At 47.5% G+C, this 22,694-nt stretch overlaps 2 protein-coding genes across 4 annotated transcripts in view; both read right to left on the bottom strand.

Moving 5' to 3' along the window:
- The window catches only part of NUP214 (nucleoporin 214), a 36,740-nt gene extending 26,837 nt beyond the window's left edge, over positions 1 to 9,903 (bottom strand). The window contains exons 1-13 of one of the 2 annotated variants that reach the window (XM_015879156.3): positions 9,777 to 9,903; positions 8,586 to 8,781; positions 7,871 to 8,022; positions 7,198 to 7,402; positions 6,516 to 6,586; positions 6,137 to 6,200; positions 5,760 to 5,863; positions 5,471 to 5,577; positions 5,014 to 5,080; positions 4,287 to 4,410; positions 2,737 to 2,898; positions 1,665 to 1,801; positions 1,354 to 1,541 (exon numbers count right to left, since the gene is read on the bottom strand). In XM_015879156.3, coding sequence (XP_015734642.2) covers positions 1,354 to 1,541; positions 1,665 to 1,801; positions 2,737 to 2,898; positions 4,287 to 4,410; positions 5,014 to 5,080; positions 5,471 to 5,577; positions 5,760 to 5,863; positions 6,137 to 6,200; positions 6,516 to 6,586; positions 7,198 to 7,402; positions 7,871 to 8,022; positions 8,586 to 8,781; positions 9,777 to 9,818 — 1,619 coding nt within the window. In that variant the 5' untranslated portion in view covers positions 9,819 to 9,903. Of the gene's footprint in view, positions 1 to 1,353; positions 1,802 to 2,736; positions 2,899 to 4,286; positions 4,411 to 5,013; positions 5,081 to 5,470; positions 5,578 to 5,759; positions 5,864 to 6,136; positions 6,201 to 6,515; positions 6,587 to 7,197; positions 7,403 to 7,870; positions 8,023 to 8,585; positions 8,782 to 9,776 lie in introns of both variants that reach the window. The other variant, XM_015879155.3, reaches the window with a different exon arrangement.
- Positions 9,904 to 10,770: 867 nt separating this feature from the next.
- Positions 10,771 to 22,341, bottom strand: AIF1L (allograft inflammatory factor 1 like). 2 transcript variants are annotated; one of them, XM_015879164.3, is made up of 5 exons: positions 22,256 to 22,341; positions 18,421 to 18,487; positions 15,423 to 15,464; positions 14,173 to 14,335; positions 10,771 to 12,772 (listed from the first exon to the last, which is right to left on the bottom strand). In XM_015879164.3, the coding sequence occupies exons 1-5, from the start codon at positions 22,331 to 22,333 to the stop codon at positions 12,685 to 12,687; spliced, it is 438 nt and encodes a 145-aa protein (XP_015734650.1). In that variant the 5' UTR covers positions 22,334 to 22,341; the 3' UTR covers positions 10,771 to 12,684. The 2 variants fall into 2 exon arrangements, with proteins under 2 accessions (XP_015734650.1, XP_085377476.1); XM_085521350.1 differs by lacking the exon at positions 15,423 to 15,464.
- Positions 22,342 to 22,694: the final 353 nt, after the last annotated feature.

Raw genomic sequence — 22,694 nt, forward strand, 5'->3', positions numbered from 1 at the left:
GGCCCAAGCTGCTTCACTCCATCTAAAACAAACCATTAAGCTCTAACAAATTAGCAGACTCTGGTATCAGCAATGACTTAAGCTCCAGACCCAACATTTCAAGTGTAGTCTTTGGAAATGGTGGAGAGGAACCATCAAGGATATTCTGGACTATCTGGAATGATAAATTCTGCTACCATAGTTCATCAGAGCTGGTCTATGATGAAAAACCAAATGCCAGCAAGAAGTCCTTCCCTGTTTCAAAAACATACCTCTTCATTTTGCACAAAAGCACCAACTGTAGCAAATCTGAGCCACCCTTCAGTACCAGCCTTACAACAAAGCTCAAAGAGAAACTCTGCAAGAAAATATGAACTTCCATTCATCTTCAAACTTGGGCCCTCAGGGCAGCAAAGTTGAATATTCAGCCAATTCACAAGCGTATAATTTGCTTTATACACAAAATATGAAATTTAAAAAGCCTTAAGAGCTACCATCAGATCTCGGTGTAGCAAAGATTATTCTAATTAAAAAATAATCATTTGAATGATCAGAAATCTCTTAAAAAACATTGACACAAAAATTGCTCTCTGTGGAAAGCAATTCCAATTAACATAGCCCTGTTTCAAACCGCTCTTTCTGAAAATGGGAGCAAGTCTCAGGAGTTGGAGGGCAGAACAAGTACATGAAATCTGAGAATATGCATCACTCAAATCTATTTTGCCAATTTTATACGCAGTATCAGCTCTCCTTCAGCTTCCATAAATGGCTCAGCATGAACAAGCTTTGATGATTTCAGGTCCTATATCCACTGAGCAAGCATCCAGTTAAGAACCATGTTAGATGGCATCCCCTCCATCCAACATAGTGGAAAAGAAGTCTATCACCTACGGATACAGCTTCCCCCAGCACTGCAAATTACTCTCAAGGTTGGAGATAAGGAACCTTCACAGCAAAAGAAATTTGTGCTAACACCACTACACTAAAATAGCTACAAGAGTTTTCAAGTTCCACTGTTTCCCAAGAGTCTTTAATTATGACTTATCTCAAACCAAAACATGGAATTATTTCATATCAAGCCTATGTAGTAAAGACATGAGAAAAGTAGGACTCCAGCATCTCCCCCAACTAATAATCTGCCCACGAACACCATTTCTAGCATGAGAAACGCTGAGGGTTTTCACAGCCAATACAGACGTGTCTTAGATAAGGAGGAGCTTCCTCAGAGTTTTTTTGGGAGTATGGAGAACAGTTGTCAGGGCAAGAGGCCAAAAAACATTGTGCAATGTTCAGAACTACCACACATTGTCCACACCTGGACTGATTTAACAACTATCCAGCCACTGCACTACAGCATATAGCAAATATACTTACTTCTCATTGAGATTCACTTTAACTGAAGAAGCCGAAGGGGAAAAAGAAGACTTCTGTGCAGCAGGAGCTGTGGATTGTGGCAGTCCAGGAGAACTTTCTGCAGATGGTTTCAAATTCATGGATCCAAAGGAGAAGGAGGTGGCTGTGGCTGCGGTGGTGCCCATAGAAATAGCAGGTGTTGTGGATGCCTTAGAAGAAGCAGAGGAGAAAGAGAATGTTGCCGCTCCTGTAAGACTTGGAGCCAGGATTTGCTTGGAGGTATCAGTGGCAAAGGGGTAAGGTGGAAGTTCACCGCCTGTAGAGCCAGGCACCTTTGCAGTTGAAGGTGTAAAGGAAAAAGCAGCTGCTCCATCTCCTGCAGGAGGCTGAATTGGGGCAGAAGCAACAGCTGGTACTGCATCAGGCTTTAAGGAAGTTGGCGGAGTGGTCGGAGCTGTGACAGTACTTCCTGCAGAAACACAAATAGGTAAAGACTCATTTGGTTGCACTGACTAATGGAAGAAGGTACTGCGAGGCCAAATACCATTTGATGGGACAGCTAAGTACAACCTCATTCACTAGGCAGACTGTACAGTGAAGGACAGTGAGAAGGGAAGAGGGTTTCCAGTCCTCACATCTGGCAAATGAGTGCACAAAGTCCAAGATGTGATCAATACTGCAGTTTACTCACATCTAAATACATTAACATTGCCTGGAATTCCCAGTGAAAAGGTTTCACATTTTTCCACTGCTTTTGATGAGGTTCCTGCCATCTCGCATAAAAAATACTGTCAGCACACAAGTCAGCCAGCACTGCAGAGAGGCAGGCTGCCAAACAGATGCATTCTGTTTGGAGAAGCAAATGCAAGCTCAGGGAAGAAAATGGTGGGCTTGCAATTATTACTGCATGCATGCAGAGAAGCAGAACAACCAACTGACCTGTCTAACCTAGAATAAGAAAGTGTCTACTTTACATTGTATATGGTACCCAACATACAGTCAGATAAAACTACTGCTTTTCACCTCCTGACACTGTTTTCACAGTGATGAAGAAAGCTATAACTTAAATAAGCTCTTTCTGCAGTCAAATATGTTAGTTTTGCCACGGGAGGCCACGATAAGAACAGAGAGGGAAACCATCACACAGAGGGGTTTAAACACACTGTCTGAAAACTGCCTGAGATCTGCTAGGATGAACAGGACTATAATATTTCATCTAGATATACAAGAGATGGAGGACCCACTGGTGAGCACAAAATACCCATGAGCTGCTCCCATTACTATTACAAGTAAAAACAACCAACTTTTTCTGTGACTACATGTCTATCTGAATAACAAGCTCACAGATGAAGATGACAAAGATCCACAAATGCAAGTCTTTCCTTAACCCACTGCAGCACTCACCTGGTGATTTTGGTGCTCTCTCCCCTGCTGCTGGCAATGGCTCTGGGGTCACAAGAAGCGATCTGACCCCTGGATTTTGATTGATCATGTAAAATGGGCAGAGCACACCATCCGTAGAGAGCAAGATGAGTACTGGTGCTGGAGGAAGGGTCTTCTCATCACCTGCCAGAAACCATATACATAAGCTCAGTAACCAAGTTTACCAGTCCTGATCTTACTCTCATCAGCACCATCTTGAGCTACATCTGCTTCAGTTCAAGTATTCTCAGCACAGCTAAAGGCCCCAAACTATTCCAGATATTCCTAAAGCATCTTCTGTAAAGATTAAACTCTATTTAACACATGAAAAAGAGCAAATCTAGAATGAAAAGAAATTCTGCTATAAATAATAATATTAAATATTAGCATTTCTTTCATTAGTTGGTGCAATGAAGGGCCACATTTCTTTAATACTGGCTCTTGTTGGGGAAGGAAAAACTCAACATGGAAGTGTGCTCCAGCACAAATATAGTTTCTTTTCAGTCCAAACTTGTTGCAAACTGTAAAGTTAAATAATGTGTGGTCAAAAAGGAACTGACTACACTCAGTTAAAACACAGAGTTATCAAAAAGCTTCTCCAAAAACCTCTCTAAAAACTCCAAGGCAGCACAATCTGGGCTTAATGAGGCTGCTCGGACAGATTCCTTAAGCCAATAAATGTACAGGTTAACAGAGAAAATGCTTCAAATTCAATTTCACATTAAAGTTTGACCTCAATTCCCTGCTGAAGGTTGTCACTCAGGTAAAGGCTGCTGCAGTTTCCAGTTAATCGGCACCCTCCTGTGCTCTTCAGGAACACAACTGCACTACCTTTCACTCTGCCTGAAGGCATCTCTATCTTAATGTCTCTTGGTTGCAAGAGAGAGCTTTCAGAATTCACTGAGGTACAGCACAATAGCTCAGTTGTATCTTCCACTCCAGCCTCTGACAATGAGATTTGAACAGCCTTCAGGCAGCACAGGAGGTACACCAGTAATGTAACCAGGTAGATGCAAGCACAGCAGGGTTCAGTTAGTACAGGTCCTGTGCTATAAAGCAGAATTAAAACCTACACATTCACCTCAACGATCCTTGTTCTTCCTTGCTTTGTAACCAACCTTTTATTTCCCCTTTAGACCACTGCAAACATACTTAATAAAAAGTGCTGCAAAATGACAGAAGCTACAAGCAGCATGAAAACCACACAGGCAGAGTGAAATCCCTAATAGAATATGGCTCTTTTAAACTCATAATTATCCCAGTTCTGTGAAACACAAACCTGAGGTGCCTTCCACTCTACATCTGTTACTGCAGCATCCTCACCTGCAGCAAGCTTTCAGGAAGAACTGTACCTAATATCTGAATCCTTACAGAGATGTAGTTGTGCATGTGCTGCAGGCTTCCCATAGAAATGCAGGACTGATAATGTGTCAGTCCCACTTTCAGAATAATCCTAAAGCACTGGATTGCTTCTCAAGAATACCTCCTGTATTGCTACCACTAGGCTATTTCACAAGACTAACTCGACTTACTGATCGGGATAGGCATGTTATTAGTGTAGTCTACAGCAACACCAACTGGCAAAGTATCATCACTTTTATCTGTCACAGGAAGTTCTGCTCTGCTGGAGTCCTCCAAAATCCATGATTCCCAGTTCTGCAAAACAATAATAGATATTATTCTGACTACTGTTTTCCTGTGCTGAACCTTCTTTAATACATTAGTCTACTACGACTGAAGGATGAGACGAAAAGAAGTCTGGAGAGTATCCACCTGAACTAGTCAGATAAATAAACAACATTAGTACCAGAGTCCCCCACAGAACTGGCTGTCACTTCTTCCACAGCATTACATGTCAGATTTGAAGTCAAACTCGAGAACAATTCTTCATGTTCTACTTCAATTGACAACCTCGTATGAGTCACTTTTTACTACAGTGAATTTAACCACATTTTTAGACTTCCAAGTAAATAATGAAAAACAGACTTGTGGAACTTGGTTCACAACATACAGTCATTCTGTTTATCCTTCGTGTAACTCAGATCTTGTGTTCTTCTAAGGCTTACATTTACCTTAATATTCTGCACAACCTGAATGCTTTGGATTTTATTTGCTTGATTTTGGTGTTTATCTTCTTGCTTTACATTTTAAAAGCTTACCACATTGTCATGTTGCAGGTCTTCCAAAAGATTTACTTGCTTAGGCTTTCAAGAAAAAGGAGGTATATATACATAAATGAAGCAGGAAGAAAAGCATTACCTGATCTCCTTGCCTAGCAAGAATGCTGACTTCTGTGGAAGCGGCCGAAGCTGCCAGAATTAGATCCCTGTAAGGATGGACACCAGTAGGTTACAAGATGCATAACAATCCAGGCAAGGTCTTTAGCTCTGCAAATCATTATTACCTATCCAAATTCATAAATAACAAAAGAGTTACAACAGTATGAAGCAGACTATTCCCTCCCAGGATGAAGGAAACACATTTGGCTCTGTCTCTAGAATGCTTGCCTTTTTTTTTTTCTCCTTTAAAATTAGTCATCAGTGTATGTTGTCATGAAAATAAAGGAGAAATTACACATATGTTCATAAAACATTCTCAAAGTGGCAATTTCATTTGGCTCATATTCAGGTCTTATATAGCTTACAGAAGGGAGAGAAACAGACTATTCAGACATGCACAACAAGGGAAAAGCTTTATCATGATTCTCACAACCCACCATTCCTCAACATAGTTGAGGTAGTAATGATGTTGTCTTTCAGCACAGCTTCCATAACAGGGCTCCATGAAATTCACAAACTTCTCTGGTCGCTTCTCTTCCTTTTTCTGAAAGACCAGCATTAATAATTTACTGCCCAATGTAGAAATTAAGGAATATCCCATAAGTATGACTTCATCAAGGTACAGTAAACTCAAATTCCAAATGATGGCAATATACACTGTGCCACTGTCACAAACAAAGAGCAAGCAAGAAACTTCTCTGTAGCTATGACTTGTTGGAAACTTACAGGCAATATTGCTACAACCACTTCAGGAGGTGTTTCCAGCGTCCCATCAGCAGCAGCATATACAATAGCAAAGACATACGTGCCAATCCACAGCACATCCAAAACTGGAAGAGAAGGAAACAAATACCTCAGTCAGATACACACCAAAACACTTCCTTATAGTGTGAGTTACAATGTACAATGGCATTGCTAGCAGATAAGGAATCACTAACTGCTAAACAACAAAGATGAAGAATCATTAATCTAGCATCAGTCATACTAGGAGGAATTATGTAACCAGGGTACTATGAATGTGATGTAACAAGCAGTAACGGTGGATGAATGAGTGAAAGTATTTTAAAGGAGGAAACAAGTTAAAAATAAACAAAAAGATGTACCTTTAACAGGATTGTCTGCCTGATAAAAGGGAGGATAAGGGATTACCTTCTTCTCTTGCAGATTCTGCAAATAAAAACACTCTTAAGTACTACGAAAAAAGCCCCCAAACAACTAAACTGTAAGTTTCAGAGGAACTCCAAAGAACTGTTTTATAGTGACTCAGTCCCTCATTAACACTCATCACGTGCCACGGTTAACTCATTAAGTGGCAGATGCACACCTTAAACTAAACCCAGCACTGGTGTAAGACACTTTAATATTACTGAAGTGCTTGGGCATGGCTCACAACAAATGCCACCCAACTCAAATTCTGTACACTGACATGCAAAAAATTGAAGCATATAGCAAACTAGTGAGTGTCTTAGTGACAACACTTACAGGCAGATACTGTACCACAGTGCCATTTTGCCTCCCTACAGCCAGTTGTTTTCCCTTCGGGCTCCAACACACTAAACAAAAAAGAGAACTTCATCAGCATTAAGGAAATGTAGAATTACGAGGTCCCTTAAAGCAGGGCCCATAAATTAAAACTGCATTGTTTTTCCTCTGCAAAACCCTATGGATACAAATACAATTCCTGTGAATATCATGGTCTTGTCTTCTAGGTCACAAACTGAAAAAAGAGCTGAAATTCTTAAACCTCATACTAACTAAGCTGCAAACAAGTTTCAGCTTCACTCCCGTGTGCCCCTGTACAGCTTTATATTGCCCTATAGTGGAATATATCCAGTCACATTTCAAGCATACACTTCAGTTGACACGAGTATATCTGGACGAGTTAAAACTATAGACAGAGGCCTAAGAATTATATTAGAGTTGTCACAAAGATGCACCAATTGTGTTAAACATGGGAGAGAGGAATACAGTCAGTGGCAACTATCAGTGTGACTGTATTAGCAGTTTTTTTCATGGTCTTAGGGAGTATAAATCCTGATCACAATCTATTTCAATTTTTAAGAAACTTCTTCCTGTGACAGAAAGCTTGTCTTCTTACAACTGTCTTTCCACTTTTATTCTTAACCATCCAACATCCTGTATCTTACCCAAGGCTCAAACTCACCAGAGGTAACAGCTACCGAGGGAGGCAATGTGGCATAGACTTTCACAGAGTCTGTGACCTGCAGGACAGAGATGCTGCCATCGGACAGACAAACAGCCACCATGGTAGGACTAGCAGGGTTCCACTTCAGGTCATTGACTATTGCTGTACTTCCCGAGTCCTTGGCCAGCTTGTGATAAGCAAACATACGCTTCTGCTGTTTTGACTTTTAGGAAAGGAAAAATGTTTGAGCTCAAAAAGCATTTATCTTAAAGTCATAATCCAAAACAGTTTTGGCCCACCTATAAATTAACAGCTGACAGAAATAAGTGGGATAATGACTTTAAGCCAAAGAGGGTAGATTTGGATCAGATATTATGAGGAAATTATTTACCTAGAGGGTGGCAAGGTACTGGAACAGGTTGATGAGAAGTGTTGGACACACCTTGAAGCATTCAAGGCCAAACTGGATGGGGCCCTGAGAAGCCTGGTCTAGTATAAGGTTGGACCTAGATAATTTTTAAGATCTCTTCCAACCCAAACCATTCTATGAAGCTAAGAAGCAGATTTTGAGTTTAATAAACAACTTCTTTACAAGATACCTCCCACAGGGGCAGAAAACACCTCTCAAGGCATGACAATACCCCAGATGTAGTTGGGGGGAGTAAAACAAAACACTGTGGGTACAGTTTACCTGATTAAAGAACGTGCGGACATCAAAAAAGCCAATGAAGGAACCAATGTCACTGGACATCATACAGACAGACAGTGTGAGATTATCACAGCTTAGTGCCAAGTGCTGCACTGGAAACTTCACAGGAACTGAGGTACCCTGGACGTTCTCCACTTAAAAAGATGAAGAGGAAGAGAATGAAGTGAATGGATTTAGCAAAAATTTTTAAAGCAATAGTTAAAAACTTATGCAAAATTCACTAAAGTATTATAAATAGCAGCTGTAAGAATTGATGCAGAAAAATTCACTGAACGAAAACAAATCCCTTCATCTCTAGCAATACAGTCTTAGAAGTCTCAAACTTCTTAGAAAAGGAAATGACACTTTCATTCCTCAGTAACCTGGAGGATAATGAAGTGGACGCTTTCCAGGTTTTACTCGTGGTACATACACAGGGATACTTCAAGTAGTACAGTCACCAATGACAACATGAGAATGAAAACCAAGCGGTTCTTACTGCCACTGAGTTTTTATGGCATTAAATGCACTTAGGTAGCGAGGTGGCAGAACAGACATCAAGTCCTCCTTATAGGATAGTCCAAGTCCAAGCTTATTTGGGGTTAGATCCCTGCCCCTCTCTCCTATCACAAACATCTCTGATATACATGTACGTTTATGGTTAGAGACTGGTTACTAACAACACGTGCAAAGACTGTGATGTATGAACGCATCATACCAATGTTATTGGGATCTTCTCCAAGCTGATTTTGCATGAGAAGATCTCTAGTGTGAAAGATCTGCAGGCTGGTTCCTCCACCAGCAAAGACGAGGCCGTATTTGTTAGACACTACAAGGAGACTGGACCGCTCTTTGGGAAGATCATCAGGAGGATCAAAGATGCGAACCTTCTTCAGAGCTCTGAACTGAAAGTCCTGTTGGAAGAGAGTTCAAACGTAGCTTTATGTATGTTGGGGAACATAAATGGTTTACTTCACTTTCTCTGAGATCAAGCTGACAAGTCTCTCCATGAGCTGCAGAGCACCCATACTGATGATATCACTGATGATATCACTGATGATATCACACCTTCTGTTTTGCCTACAAAAGACTGAGATCACAGTGTTGCTGTTATTGGAAGCACTGGCTGAAGCTCTCTTGCATACAGCAGCCTGCTTTCATAAACCTTGTAGGAGCTCTCAGAAACATCCCTGAAACCAGCCAGTGGATTGGAGAGAAGAAAGAGAAAGAAACAAAAAGCTTGTTGCCTAGGAGCTACAAGGCACACAACTACTCAGCTGTATCTAGGCTACAACAACCAGCCTATCATACACAAAACAGATACAGCTATCCCTTCCACCCACCACCAGCAATTGCTCAGTACAGACTTTGTGCATTCACTTATCACTTACACTGTTTCTATGTAAAATCACACAGAATCACAGAATGACCCGGGTTGGAAGGGACCTCAAGGATCATGTAGTTCCAACCCCCTGCCTGGCAGGGCCACCAAACATACACCTTTACTAGATCAGGTTGCCCAGGGCCCCGTCCAACCTGGTCTTGAACACCTCCAAGGACGGGGCATCCACAACCTCCCTGGGCAGCCTGTTCCAGGGCCTCACCACTCTCCTAGTGAAGCACTTCCCCCTAACATCCAACCTAAATCTTCCCTCTTTTAACTTAAAACCATTTCCCCGTGTCCTGCTATTGTCAGCCCTTTCCAAGAGTTTACTCCCCTCCTGGGTGTAAGTTCCCTTCATAAAAGGAGGAAAAGAAAAGCCCCCCCACCCCCCTACCAACCCAATAGGCCCCAGTGACCTAACACCCACCCACCCCACCCCTAAGGGCCCTCACAGCGCTCTGTAACCCTCCTCACGCCCACAGCCCGAGCCCACCGACCCACCACCCCCCTCAGAACCGAACCCACCTTCATCTCCCGCTCGGGGACCAGGTCTCCATCCTCCCCCATGGCGGCGGGATCCCCGGGGCCCACCCTCACACCAGCGCACAATCACGGAACTCTGCGTGCAACCACAGAGCCCCCGCGCGACGCCGCGCTTCACTTCCGCTTCCGGCGGGGACGCTCTAGGCAACGCCTCTCTATGGTCGGTGGAGGCCGGATGTAGCGGCAGTCCTCCGGCGGCCATAGGCTGAGTTAATATTATTGCTAATTAATAAAGCCTTGATTCCTTGCATTACGCAGCTGCTCCTCCTACAGCACAGCGGCTGTCGGCATTACCGAGGCCCCATTGCAACCACTTAGGGTGGACACAATCCATGCTTTGCCCGCAGGTGGTTGGAAGCACGTGGATATGCAAAAGCAACGACCTGAACGCAAATAAAACATCCAAATCCACCCCAATTCCCTCCTTGTTTTATGCTTCGGACCAAACAACAGCGTTCACACCTCGCCCAGTACAGCAGGTCCATTCCCAAAGGCAGCAGATAGTGCTGTGAGCTAATGGCAGTTGTTCCTGCTGAGGAACACATACATAAACATAAATCACAGCCTGTAGTTCCCTAGGAAAGAACCGGACTCCGTGTTGATAACACAACAGATAACCTCACTCAGGCCATTGCTTCAAGAGCAGAGAGGATGCAAATGTAATCAGGAAAGAGCTGCACGCATCTGCTCTCCATAAACACCCATTAGAACAAGCACTGCCACCTGTTTTCCACCTGTTTTCTTTATAGAAAGCCAGGCTGGTTTTCAGGAGTTACCCTCTGTATTTTGTAATATGAACTCAGAGGCACCGGGTCAGTTCTTACTGATAAAAATCACATCAAGGCAGTCCAAACCTATCTCCAGGATCTGATGGAGGGGGTTTATATTAACCAACATGGAAAACAGCTCAGCTAATCTGCAACCAATCTTCTGGACCAAACTTCAGAGAAACACAACTAAACACACTGACACTGTGTGGCTTCAGGAGGTTTATTTTCAGTTTTTAAAGCAGGCTGGTGCTGCTCTTACAGTTTTTCCTCTCCATTACAGTTTTGGTTTTCATGCGGACAGTAGTGAGAATGTTTTCTTCTTTAAAAGTGCAGCCTTTGGCAGGAACAATAAGCCTAGTCAAGTTAATCATCTGCGTTTTCCTTTAAAAACTATTAAACTGATTTTAAGAAGTTCAAAGCTGCCAAGAACGTTTAAGAGTAAAGGGGGAAAGGGCAAAGAGCAAACATCTGGATTCCAGAAGTTGTGCATAGATTTACTGCAGTAACCAGAGTGTGGGCAGCACAGCCCCTGCGCTTAGTCCACACTCACAGCCATCCTTTGTAAGCTTTAGGGTTTATACAACAGGGAAGTATTTCTGGCAGTCCCCACAGGACCGAGCTGAAACACATGCAGAGAGGTCTGCAAAGTCAAGGAGAGCAGCTGCATGAAGAAAGATCCTCATTCACAGCTGGTTTGGAAAAGCTCACAGGGCTCACAGTTTGGTCACCTTGCTTCCTTACAACTGATGCTCCAACCTCCCCCCAAAGCCTTCCTGAGGGGCTGCAAAGGCATTGTTATGTAGGCTTATTTCTACACTTGGACAGACAGACACTTGTTCAGCAATGATGCTCCTGGTCTGATCCAAGTCATTTTATCAGAAAGGGGTTCCCACAGTAGCTTTAATCATCCCCACTTGCTGGCATAGCTTGCCCCTCTGCAGATCAGCTCTCACTTTCTGCTTGCTTCTTTTACTATGGCTGATGAACAAGTCTCATAGGCCAAGAAAAGCAGAACAAACCCAAACCAGGAAGGGGCAGGGGGAAGGGCCTAAAGCTAAAAACAGCAATGTGCCAGTGGCTTTTCCTTAGATGAAAACAGACTTTGCAGAACTTATTCCTGTAGTTGTGGCTCAGTTGGATTTATGCATCAGGGTTGCAGAATCACCCTTGAGTTTGTCTGCATTTGGTTCACAGCATCCCATGGAGGGTTCTTGTCTTTGCCTTGTAACCAGCAATTAATACAATAGGCACAATTTCTAATCTCATTTCTAGTAGGAGCTAGCAGGACACTGTCTGCATGGTTACTCACAGAGCATGTTCCTGCTGACAGGTTAGCTCTGATCCTGTCCTAAGGCAAACTACAAAGGAAGGGCACAGAAAACTGGCCTGAGAACAGAAGGGCACAGTGGCTCTACAGCCTTTCAGGGAGGTGGGGACTTCAGGCAGTGACTTTTACAAATCTAAACACCTTTGATAAGCACTTGGTTCAAGGTGAAGCCCAATGAATGTCCTTTAGCTGCTAAATTCAGTGAGAAGTGTTCCCTTACAACATCCCAGCCTCAGCAGCTGACAAAGGTCTTCCAGAAGTAGAGGACCCAGGCACATCAGAGACATCCCATGCTGATTGTGTAGAACTTGCTCCTGGGGCTGATGAGGACACAGATCCAGGACTAGGATCTAGACTCCAGTCAGGAAGCACAGGACAGAACAGAAGGCACTTATTTGCACCCATGAAGCCGCTATCTGATAGCAAGGCTCTTCAGGAACCTGTTGTGACAAGCACAGCTCTGAATCCATCAGCTGGGTAGAAAGCTCCTTCTTAGCTGAGAAATGCAAGAAGGGCAGAGGAAAGAGTTAAGATCACTGGATTTCTTTTTTCTTTTTTTTTTCTTTTTTTTTTTTTTTTGTCTCACATTATACTACAGCTTCTGTCTAGAAAATCAAGTTAGCTAAGGGATGCTGCAGAAAGATGCAAGCTGGGGTTACCAGCTTCCCTTGCTGTTCCTCTAAGGCAGGTTAGTTGAAAACTAGGACTGTTCACAGTGAAGAGTAACAAAGCACAGGTAATCTCTGTTACAGACCAGCAAAGCAAACAGTGCCAATTTTCCAGCCTGTCTTCTTCAAGGGAGGCTGGCTATATCTCTCTCCGGAGGTGGACCGGAAGGTCTTGGGTTGCTTTCATTGGCTTTTCCTTCAAACATCATGACCCTGCAAAACAATAAATAATACATATTAAAAAAGCAGGTGTATCTTTACTCATCACTGAGAGTGGGATTATCATACCTTCTATGCTATGGCAATCTGATAATTACAGAGGACAGAAGCCAACAGAGGGCAGTGCTGCCAGCTCAGCCAGCAGCTTTGCTTTTCCAGTAGCTTCAGGGAGCGTGTTCCCAAAGCCTCTGCTGGTTTTCCTCTCAGAGCCCATAGGATTAGCATGTTTTATTTAGACAGCCACTTCCGAAATCCCCCTGGTGCACACTGCGTGCTGAGTGCTCCTGATGGATAACAAGAACCACCCCTGGCCCACCTTGTGCATAACCATCCAGCAGAATGTGCAAAAGCTAAACGAAGCAACAGCAATTACAGCCAGGAAAGGGGGCTGATACAAGGAGCAAGGCAGTAGCTAGAAGAATCCCAAGCATTTTGCAACAACCAGTGCTGTCTTCCTCCCAAAGGACTGCAGCTACGCTGGGAATGCCAGCTGCCAAAGTGGATCAAAGGAGTGCACTGCTCTTGGGACGAGTTTTACATTTCTGCTCCTGCTCTAAACACTGCTCAACACACAATGGGGCATCTGTTTGTTAGCGAAAGAAGGGACCCATCTGTGAAAGCTGCTGCAGTTGGGAGGAAGAATAGACGATATGGGGCTGGCTGCAGGCTCAGCCTGCTTCAATGAAGAGCAGAGCAGAGTTGTCAGAAGAGTGTGCGCTTGGAAAAGGGGCATCCCGACATGCAGACACACACAGGGTACTGAGTGGGAGGGAAGAGACTGCCAAAAGAATATAGCAGCTCAGAGAGAACACGCTCCAACATCTTCCTCCCAACCTGCCCAGAAAGCTGGCTGCCTTTTTAAAGCTGCTTTCAGAAAGGGGCAATGGGGCATAGAGGGAAGCGGCTCCTATTCATGGTGCTTGCAGACAAAAGCAGGATCAGCTTCTGTGGCTGAGAAAGGAAGAGGCAGGCTTCAATGGGGCGGAGATGGAGCCAAGAGAACCCACTCTGCTACCAGAAGGAGCCAAGTAAGCGGTGGGAAGCCATTTGTTACAGCAGGACTTTGAGAGCCCTGTTGAGAGGGCAGAGGAGGCCGTGGGAGGAGAGTGCTGACAGCTGGTAGCAGAGCAAACCTCCCCCAGCACAAGCCAGCTGTCCCAAGCTGGTGTCTTCTATCCACCTACAGCCCAAGTTGCAAAGAAATCAGGCAGGGAGGGACCATCCTGTGGGTTACAGAAGTCACATAGACCATCTTTTACTGCTCATGTCCTCCCTCCTCTTGCACAAGGGCCCTCCTCTCCCACTGCACCCACCCAACAGGCACAGCTCCAGCTCTGCCAGACAGCAGAGATTCTGCTTCCCATCTCCCCCATCTCCTCATGGATGGCACTCACAGTTTAAGAACAGCAGAGCGTTTGCCAAGCATCACATTAACGAAGTCCTGGTAGGAGATGGTCTCGCTAACCCCTCCGGTCACCTCAGAAATCATCTTCTTCAGCTCTAGGTGGGTCTTCGGAACACCCATCTTCTCCATCATCCTTTTGACAGACATCAGATCTGCAAGAGTAAGGCATCAGTGCTATTGAAAAATAACAACACTGCACCTGGACCAACCTGGAGGCACAAGCTGGAGCTCCCAGCTCACCTCCTCACTAGGACTGATGGCATGAAGTTATCAGCTGAAGCAGAGAGAAGCCCTCAGTGCAGCCCCATTGCTGTATGGGCAGCAAGGAACAGCACGTCCTATTCATGCAGCTCAAGAATAAAAGAAAAACATACTGTTGCAGAAGAACAGTGCTCAAGAGGCATGTAGGGACACCACTACTGAGCTCAGAAAGCAGTGCCAAGAATCACAAGGATACAGAGGGGAGAAAGCAACACTGAGGTTAAAGCTGGAGACAAAGAGGTTCTGGGAACAAGAGCTCCTGCCCAGCACTGCAGGTTGTTTCCTTCCATTGCTCTCACCAGACCAGAGACTTGCAGCCCCTTCCCTCATAGAAGAAAAGCACAGCAGGGCCAAGCTCCTTCAGCTCCCCAGGCTGATTTCAAGGCTTGGTGGAGGAAGGGAGCCAGGCAGGAACCTCCTGCAAGGGCTAAATGCAAGCGCTTGCCTTCAGGTGCCTGCTCCAGGCCTGGAGAAACCTGCATCTTTACTTCTGCTTTCCAGCTCTAAAGCAGGGTCCTCCCTGACAGGCCACACATCCACTTCCCTTTCTTCCCTCCACTTCCCTCCCAGCAAACAAGTGCTTCTCCACACTACAAGTGCTTGTGGTTTGACACAGCTTCCTCCTCCAGCCAGGCAAAGCCCAGGAGAACCCACACCCTGCATCTTCCCTGCTCTGGAGATGGCTGAGTATTGAAAAGGCCCGAGTGGAGAAACAGAATAAATCATTAAGAGTAAAGATGCTAAACACAAAGCACCAGGAGGAGATCAGCACTGAGAAAACTGAGATTCCAAAGCAGGGGCTGCAGAGCCAGGAAGCCACCAGCTGAGGTCCAGGAGCTGAGCAAGGCTCGTCCCAAGAGCAGCCCATGATTTTCCTTCCCAGTATCACAATTAAAGGGGAGCAGCAGCCAGCAGCAGACACCCTCTCAGCAGGATGCTTCTCTTCCAGCCCAGTAACAACGTCCTTGTGTCACTCACCAATCTCGCCTTGGTTGTTCAGGTCAAACTCCATGTACTTCTCTGGAAGAGACACAAAAGCAAGTTAATGGGTCAGAGCTGCTCTGGCAGGGAGACCCAGAGCAGGGGACAGCCTGGCTTTGGAGCACTGCCTGCTTAGAGCAGTAAAACAGGAGGTTTGGGCACAGACTGATGCAGTTCAGAGAGGGAGACGATCTCAAGACCCAGTTTTAGCACCCTTATCTCAAGTCCAGAGACTCGTTAAATGTCCTTTAATTGTGGCTGCTTTTGTTTGAGCTGGAAGAAAACACTGGCATGAGAACAAGGTATCAGCTAGCCATGGGTAGCCTTAAAAGGCTTCCAGCCAGAAAAAAACAAAGCTCCAGGACAACCTCCCAGAAGGAGTTGCAAGAAAAGCAAAATCCTGAGCACACCCAAGACAAATCTTGATCGGATTAGGAAGGGATTAAGTGACGTGTTTCCTGCAATAGCAAGGGACAAACTGCACGGCCCTCCCAACACCATGCTGTGCTCCTGAGCAGCACCTGCCAGCTGAGATGCTCAAGGACCACATGAAGAGGGCAAAGCCAAAATCATGCCTGGAACTGATGCTTGCCCATCCAACCTGGTATCAAACCTCTCCACACCAGGCAGCTCCAGCATCCTCAGAGAAATGCAGAGCCTGCAGACAGCAGCCCAGACAGCTCTGCAGGAGGAAAGCTGGCATGCCACCACGACAGAGCACTCAGCTAAGCCAGTAAGGCAGGATTTCAGTCCTGTGCTGCTTCTGATCTTTGCAGAGGCACACCTACATTTCCCACTTACCCCCCCTTTCCCTTGCTAGCTGTTCCCCATTTAGACTGCAAGCTTTTCAGGCAAGGATTTGTCCATCTTTCAGACCTTGCAGCTCCTTGCACCGCAGGGCTCCTTGCCTCCATCACCTCAATTCTGCTAAATAAAAAAGCAAGATGCCTGCTGCAATCATCCATCCACGCACAGCTGGAGAGATCTCCACTTGCCCTGCAGTAAGCACTCAGCCCCCAGAAGAGCCTCTAAGGACTCAAATTAGTTGAGAGCTCCCAGGCTGCTCCATTCCCCAAAGGGGAGAATCCCTTTGCTTCGGTTCCAGGGACACCAGCAAGCAGAATAGCGTGAACTGAGAAGTGGCAGGCTAATTTAAGGAGCCGAAGGCAAGCAGGGATATTTCACACACTGGAGCTCACCCCAGGACTTGTGCTGGGTGAACCAGGCTGGTGTGCAGCCCCAGGCAGGAGGCAGAGGAGCTGCTTGACATAGCTTCACATGGTGGACTGCTGTCGTGGGCTCAACAGAACGGGCTATAGGAATGGCACTAAGCAAAGCAGTGTATGCTTCAGACAGGAATGAGTGCCTCTCTCAAAGCACTAAGCAACTCGTTCCAGATGAAACTGGGGCTGTCACACACGTGCTCAGGGGCCAAAGCAATGCTTGATATCCTCCCTGCACTGCAATGACCTTGTGCAAATGAACTGCCACCTCCCCAGGCAGGGGGCAGTGCTTGGGGACGCAACCCCTGCTCTGCCATTTCTGTGCCCAGCACATGTTTTCCTTTCTCCTCAGCTGACACTGAGCCAAAGGCATGGAGAACAGAGGAGCTTTACATCACCACGCGTTAAGCCTCAGCTCACACATTTGTTTTTCCCTCCCATCCCAGCTGCAAGGATTTGGTGGGGCAAAGCTGTGCTGCGGTCCCTCCCCCTCAACTGCATTCACACAAACACCAAGTGCAACTGCATTTACAGAGTGCAGAGGGGCTACCAGGAGGGAGGGGAGCAGAAGGACTGGCAGAGAAATGCTCTCCCCTCACACAATGAGCCATTGTTGGACAGGATGGAGGCGGTGTTGCGGAGCAGGACAGCCACAGAGGAAAACTCAGGAGGCAGCACAAAGAGATGCCAAGGGCTCTTGTTACAGGGAATTCTGTGCTCATGACCTATGGCTGTAATGCCTGAAGAGCCCCAGTTGTGCAGGACTGCAGGCTGGGTTGGGTTTACATGGCAAGGCTTTGGTAGAAGAGGGGCCACATCCACCTGAGGATGTGCCAGCTCCATCAAGGACACACTGCTGGGCCAGACCTGAGTCACGAGTAATGCAGCAACAGAAGGCCACAAGGCAACAGAAAGGATGGAGAGTGCAGAGGGCTCCAGCAGGGCAAAACCCCAGCCAGTTTTCTCCATGCTAGACTTTCTAGCCAAAATTCACAAGGAAACAGCAGACAACGCCTGAAATGGAAGCAAGGTCAGGCTTGGTTTGGCTGGAACCAGGCTGTGGACAAACCTGCAGGGCACTGACATAGAAGGCATGTTTTCCCAGAGGCCGTGGGGGAAACAACTACTTTCAGCCACTGCTTGGGAATAAACTGGCTGCACTCAGAACAGCCAGGTTTTGTCCTTAAAGTATTCTGGGGGACAAACTCCAGAGGATACTCCGCAGAAGTAGAGGATGCTCTGCTTTTGAGCTGTTCTTCCAGCAGATATCCAAACCTAAGCCCCACACTTGCTGAAGACAGAGCTGGACACGCTTTGGGCACGACTGGAGACATTGGTGCTATTGGCTCCAATACTGAGGCCTTGGAAAGAACTAGAGCAGATTGAAGAAGCTTTGAGGGAGAAAAATGCTCATTCAGGATGCAGGGAAGAAATCCTCCCACCAGCTACTGCCTCGTCCATGACAGCAGCCAGCTTGACTCAATATTGAGACAGCAGCGTTCCTCTGGGGGCTCTCCCACACTGCAGGTTCTCCAGCAGCAGCCGCCCGCAGGCAGGATGTCTGTATGGTGACATGTCCCTGCCCTGAGAGAGCAAGTGGGGGAAGCACAAGGACTCGGGTTGGAACAGCACCTCCAAGGAGCTTCACTGCATCCCAGTGATAAGGGGGAGGTTTCCATCTCAGCTCAGTCCCTTCTGTTAAGGGTAAGAAAGAAGCATTGAGGAAAAGAATCTGTACAGAGCAAATGGGAGACAAGACGACCAGTTCTCACCTTTGAACACTGCCAGCTTCTCCTCCAGATCTTCCTCATCACTGAACTTTGGGTCACAGAGAAACTCCTGAAACAGTTAATCGAGTATCCCCAAGGTTAGTGAAAGGGAAATAGCCTGGAGGGTGTGCATGTACACAGTGCAGACCTACACAGCTCCCAGACAGCTGCATCTGTGCAACAGTGCCAGGAGGGTTAAAAATGAGTCCAACCCATCCATACCTTGCCATTAACTGCCTCCAGTGCCTCTGGCTTCCCACCTGCACAACATCCCTCATAATGCTTCATCCAAGGTTTCAGCTCCCGGCATCTCTGCTCAAAGCATGTACAGTGCAAGGAATGGGATCCTATTCTGAACAAGGACTCCTGCTCCTGGCTAAGAGCACTCATTGCAGGTTTTAAACTCCTGGGTCAACTCTGAGGGCTAGCAGATGGTACATGCAAAGTCTGCAGACTACCATGCACTTGAGAGGGTAAGAATTGAGAGGGTAGGAACAGGGCTCCATTTATCTCAGTCTACTCATTTCTCCCTGTTACATTGCTCAGAATGGAGAGGAAATCCCAGGTCAGCTCTGGTTGCTTGTCCCAACCCAATCTCTGAATGCTCCAGGTGTGTGAGAGCACAGAGCAGAGCATGCCCTGCTACTGTGCCCCATCAGCATCATGGTCCTGCTCCTGCCCTCCCACACCACCCCACTCCGGCAACTTAATGACTCGATCTGTGTTCAGAAACAACACTGCATTCTTCAGAGCAGAAGTCATTAACATCTGCACAGCTCATGCACTGCTCGTCCAGCATAGAACTCCTCCAGAGGCCCGAGTGGAGAGAGCTGAGGCTGTTCCCTGCTCTGTGCATATTGCTCATCAGTTACCCATGCTCACGGAGGCAGGATGGGGTCCCTATGAGACAACAGGTAGCAGACAGCACTGGCACAGCATCACTTATGATTAATGTCACCATCCCATTCCATTCCTTCACGTTTTTATGGGCAGCCAAACAAAGGTTTCCCACAAAGCCCACCCAGACCAATGTGTCTGCTACCTTACAGACTCCCAAAGGGACACCAGCAACCCTGGTAACTAAAGCCGTGAGACACAGGCTCTCTCCCACACCACGGGCATCAGCTCAAGCTAAATGCTGTGGGGAATAGCAGTGTTCCCAGTTCCTTCTTTCATTCTCTTCAGCCAACTTGCTTTTATTGATTTCAGCTATTTCTACCCAGGGATATCATGTGCCAGCCCAGCACAAAGGGACAATTGGGCTTTGAGACCTGGGTTCAGCCCAATGAAGTCACCGGAGAGCAGAGTCGTGTTACTCACTGAACAGCCTCTGTAAGAGGGGATTGCCAAACCTCCCTGAGAACCAAAATCAAGCCAGAGCATCACCAGGTCACAGCTCCCTCCCACCCCATCGGAGCTGTGCACATGGACAGGATGGGGGATAGGAGAGGAGAACAGAGGGAAGCAGGACAGCTGCATCTCCATGGGGTGGCTGAAGGAAGCCCCATGACAGTGATAAGGCCAGAGCTCGCAATAGTGCACAGGAATTCAGTCCCCAGGGCTCAATCACAGCCCAAGCGGCCGAAGTTCCTCCCAGAGCCCTTTGCTAACATTCCCATTTTAAGGGGCTTGTTCTATTAATAAGAACTGCTTAAAAACAAGCCCAGCCACTCCCCAGCTCCTGCTCTTTCATGGAGAAAGAGATATATCCAGGCAAGGAAATCCAGCAAGCAGAATCTCAGCTATTTGCAAAAAAACCCAACACCTGAGCAATGTCAGATCATTCCTCACTCCCCAGAAAGGCTCCAAGCAACAAGCCAGATTCTCCTATGGCTGTTTTCCTGCCTGCAGAAGCTGGGAAAGAGCAAAGGGATTCTCATGCCTGTCCTGGACATGAGCAGCAGGCACCTGAGCAGGCACATGAGCTCCCTGCAGCCAGGCGCATTAGGAGGTAAAACCAGGTTGACGCTAATCTGTGCTGGATTAGGCTCGCCACCTTGATGCACGAGGCAGAATAATGTGATTGCTATTCCCAGAAAGAGGGGAACAGCCAGGAGGGGATCCCAGAGGAGCTCTTGAGGCTGGGAGGAAGAGTCAAACACCAGGCTCAGCTGGCTTTCAGCAGCATGTGTGCACTCCAGACCCTTAACCAAGTGAGAGCTCTGGGGCAGAAATCAGCCAGGAAAACAGGGCTGGGCAGAAGCTATTTGTTGCAATGAGACAATTAGATTACGCCCCATAGGAACATGGAAGTCATTCTTAGTCTGCAGCCCTGGGATGGGTCAAGGCTTGGGAAGCCCCCTCCCTGACTCCAGATACAGTCAGCCAACTGCAGCTGGGTGGGAGATGGGCTGCTCCCCTGCATGGCTGCTCACAGCAGCACCCACCACCAGCACACAGAGTGAGCACAGTGCATCAGTGCATCACCGTGGGGTTTATTACCCAGAGCTGCTATGCTGCAATGACTGTTTGGGGTCCGAGGGCAGCTGCTCTGCAGCTCTAACTGCTCCAATCCCCTCTCCCAGCACCAAGACAACACACAGGACAGCAAGGACACAAACAAGTAGCTCCCACCTACAAGAGCAGGGAACTTGTAGCTTGTTTCATTCTTTTGTCATCCAGACCTTGCCCAGAGGAACAGCCTGCCAGAACCAATGGCTGCTTTGAGATAACTAGAAGCTTATGCCCTAAATGAGAGGAAGAAGAGCCCCCAGGGCACAGCACTGGGCATTACTCTGCAGTGTGCACAGCACTGCAGCTCAGCCCCACAGCTACTGCCTGCAGGAGGGTCCCATACCCACCCCACACCAGGCTGCAGGACAGCCCTGAAGCAGAAGTGCAGTGATGGGTGCAGTAGCCTTCTTCCTAATCCAAGTGGACAGCATTCTCTGTGAGAATGCCTGGAGACCACCTGCCCCCTTAGAAGAACACCTTCAGCCTGTTTCAAAGGCTCTATTTTAGCCAAGTGTTCCTATTACCCTGCAGCACCTCCTGGGTTGTAATCACCTAATTCCCTTCCCAGTGACCTACATAACCTCCACTTCAGCTCTCAGCCCTGCCGGGAGGAACACACTGGCACTTCTCCTTGCCCAGTTAATACGAGGACAAAGGAAAGAAAGCCCACTGCCTCCTCTGGGCTCCCAGCTGGTGTAGCTCCAGTTTCCCCACCACCAATACAAAGAGGCCACTGCCTGCATCAGCAAGGCATCACCAGCCTCACTTAAAAGTGACCCTAAGTGATCTTGTTTCAAGGTTAAAACCTTTTTTTTGCCCTCAGAATGGCTCTCAACCAAGAGGAACACCATAAACCTCAAGGGACAGCCATAAGCCCAGGTCAAGGCTGGGATGGGGCAAATCCCAAATACAAGGAAGGGACCCCACCAGAGCCCACTACCCAGAGCATGCAGCTCAGCACGCTTTGCTCCAATCCAGAAGCTGTGCTCCCACTGCCCAAAGCCTGCAGGTCACCCAGCAACTCCACGTTCCCCTCGTTGTGATTAAAGAGTTAAGAGCCTTGGAGCAGTTCTTCCGAGAAGCAAAAGCCGAGTGAGGAACTAAAAGCACTTTACACAGGGAGGGGAGATAGAGGAACAACAGCACCCATGGCTGCTCAGGTGCTTTCCTAAAGGGAACTTCACAGCACACAGCGCGGAGCACCCATGGAATGGGGAAGAGCCGGTTCGGAGGACAACCCCATAGACAGAGGGGATGGAGAACGACCGTACGCAGCGCTCCCACCCCGTCCATCACCTCCGAGGGGACACCTGCCCCGAGTTGAAGGCAGCTCCGGCAGCTCCATCCACCTTCTCCCGACCCTCCCGCAGCCCCCGGCCCGCACCTTATTGATCTCCTCCAGCCTCCCGTCCTGCGGGGCTCGCCGCAGTCCCCCTCCGCTCGGCCGTCGCGGAGCCGCCATCGCACGGAGCCGCCCCGTTCCCCACCGCCGCCTTAAGTAGGGGCGGGCCGGGCCGGGCTGTAGGGCCCCCGCCCCTGCTGTTAACCCCTTCCCCGCTTCACGGAGAACGCGAGTCCGGTGTCCGCGGGATGGAAACCCGCTGGGAAGTCCAGATTTCAGGAAGGAAAAAGTGACAGAACAGCAGAGCGGCACCTGCTCTGCTCACGGTATTACCCGACGGGCGGGACGTGGCCGAATAGAGTCGGGAAGAGGATGGGAGGAAGACGAGAAGGGGACGAGAAGGGGACGTGAAGGGGACGAGAAGGGGACGGTCTCCCCCTAGCGCACAGCCCGGGGGTGCCGGGGGCCGCAGCGCTCCCAG

Source organism: Coturnix japonica, chromosome 21 (assembly GCF_054131305.1).
Source record: "Coturnix japonica strain WE chromosome 21, WE-NBRP24, whole genome shotgun sequence".
In the NCBI taxonomy this organism is placed as follows: Eukaryota; Metazoa; Chordata; class Aves; order Galliformes; family Phasianidae; genus Coturnix; species Coturnix japonica.

What these genes read in the sequence shown, in the direction of transcription:
- AIF1L (XM_015879164.3), bottom strand. Translation starts at nt 22,333, where the DNA reads ATGGCGGCTCCGCGACGGCCGAGCGGAGGGGGACTGCGGCGAGCCCCG. An exon ending in GAAGCTGGCAGTGTTCAAAG is followed by an intron (nt 15,465 to 18,420) that starts GTGAGAACTGGT and finishes TGTCTCTTCCAG; the next exon opens with AGAAGTACATGGAGTTTGAC. An exon ending in CGCTCTGCTGTTCTTAAACT is followed by an intron (nt 12,773 to 14,172) that starts GTGAGTGCCATC and finishes ATTGTTTTGCAG; the next exon opens with GGTCATGATGTTTGAAGGAA.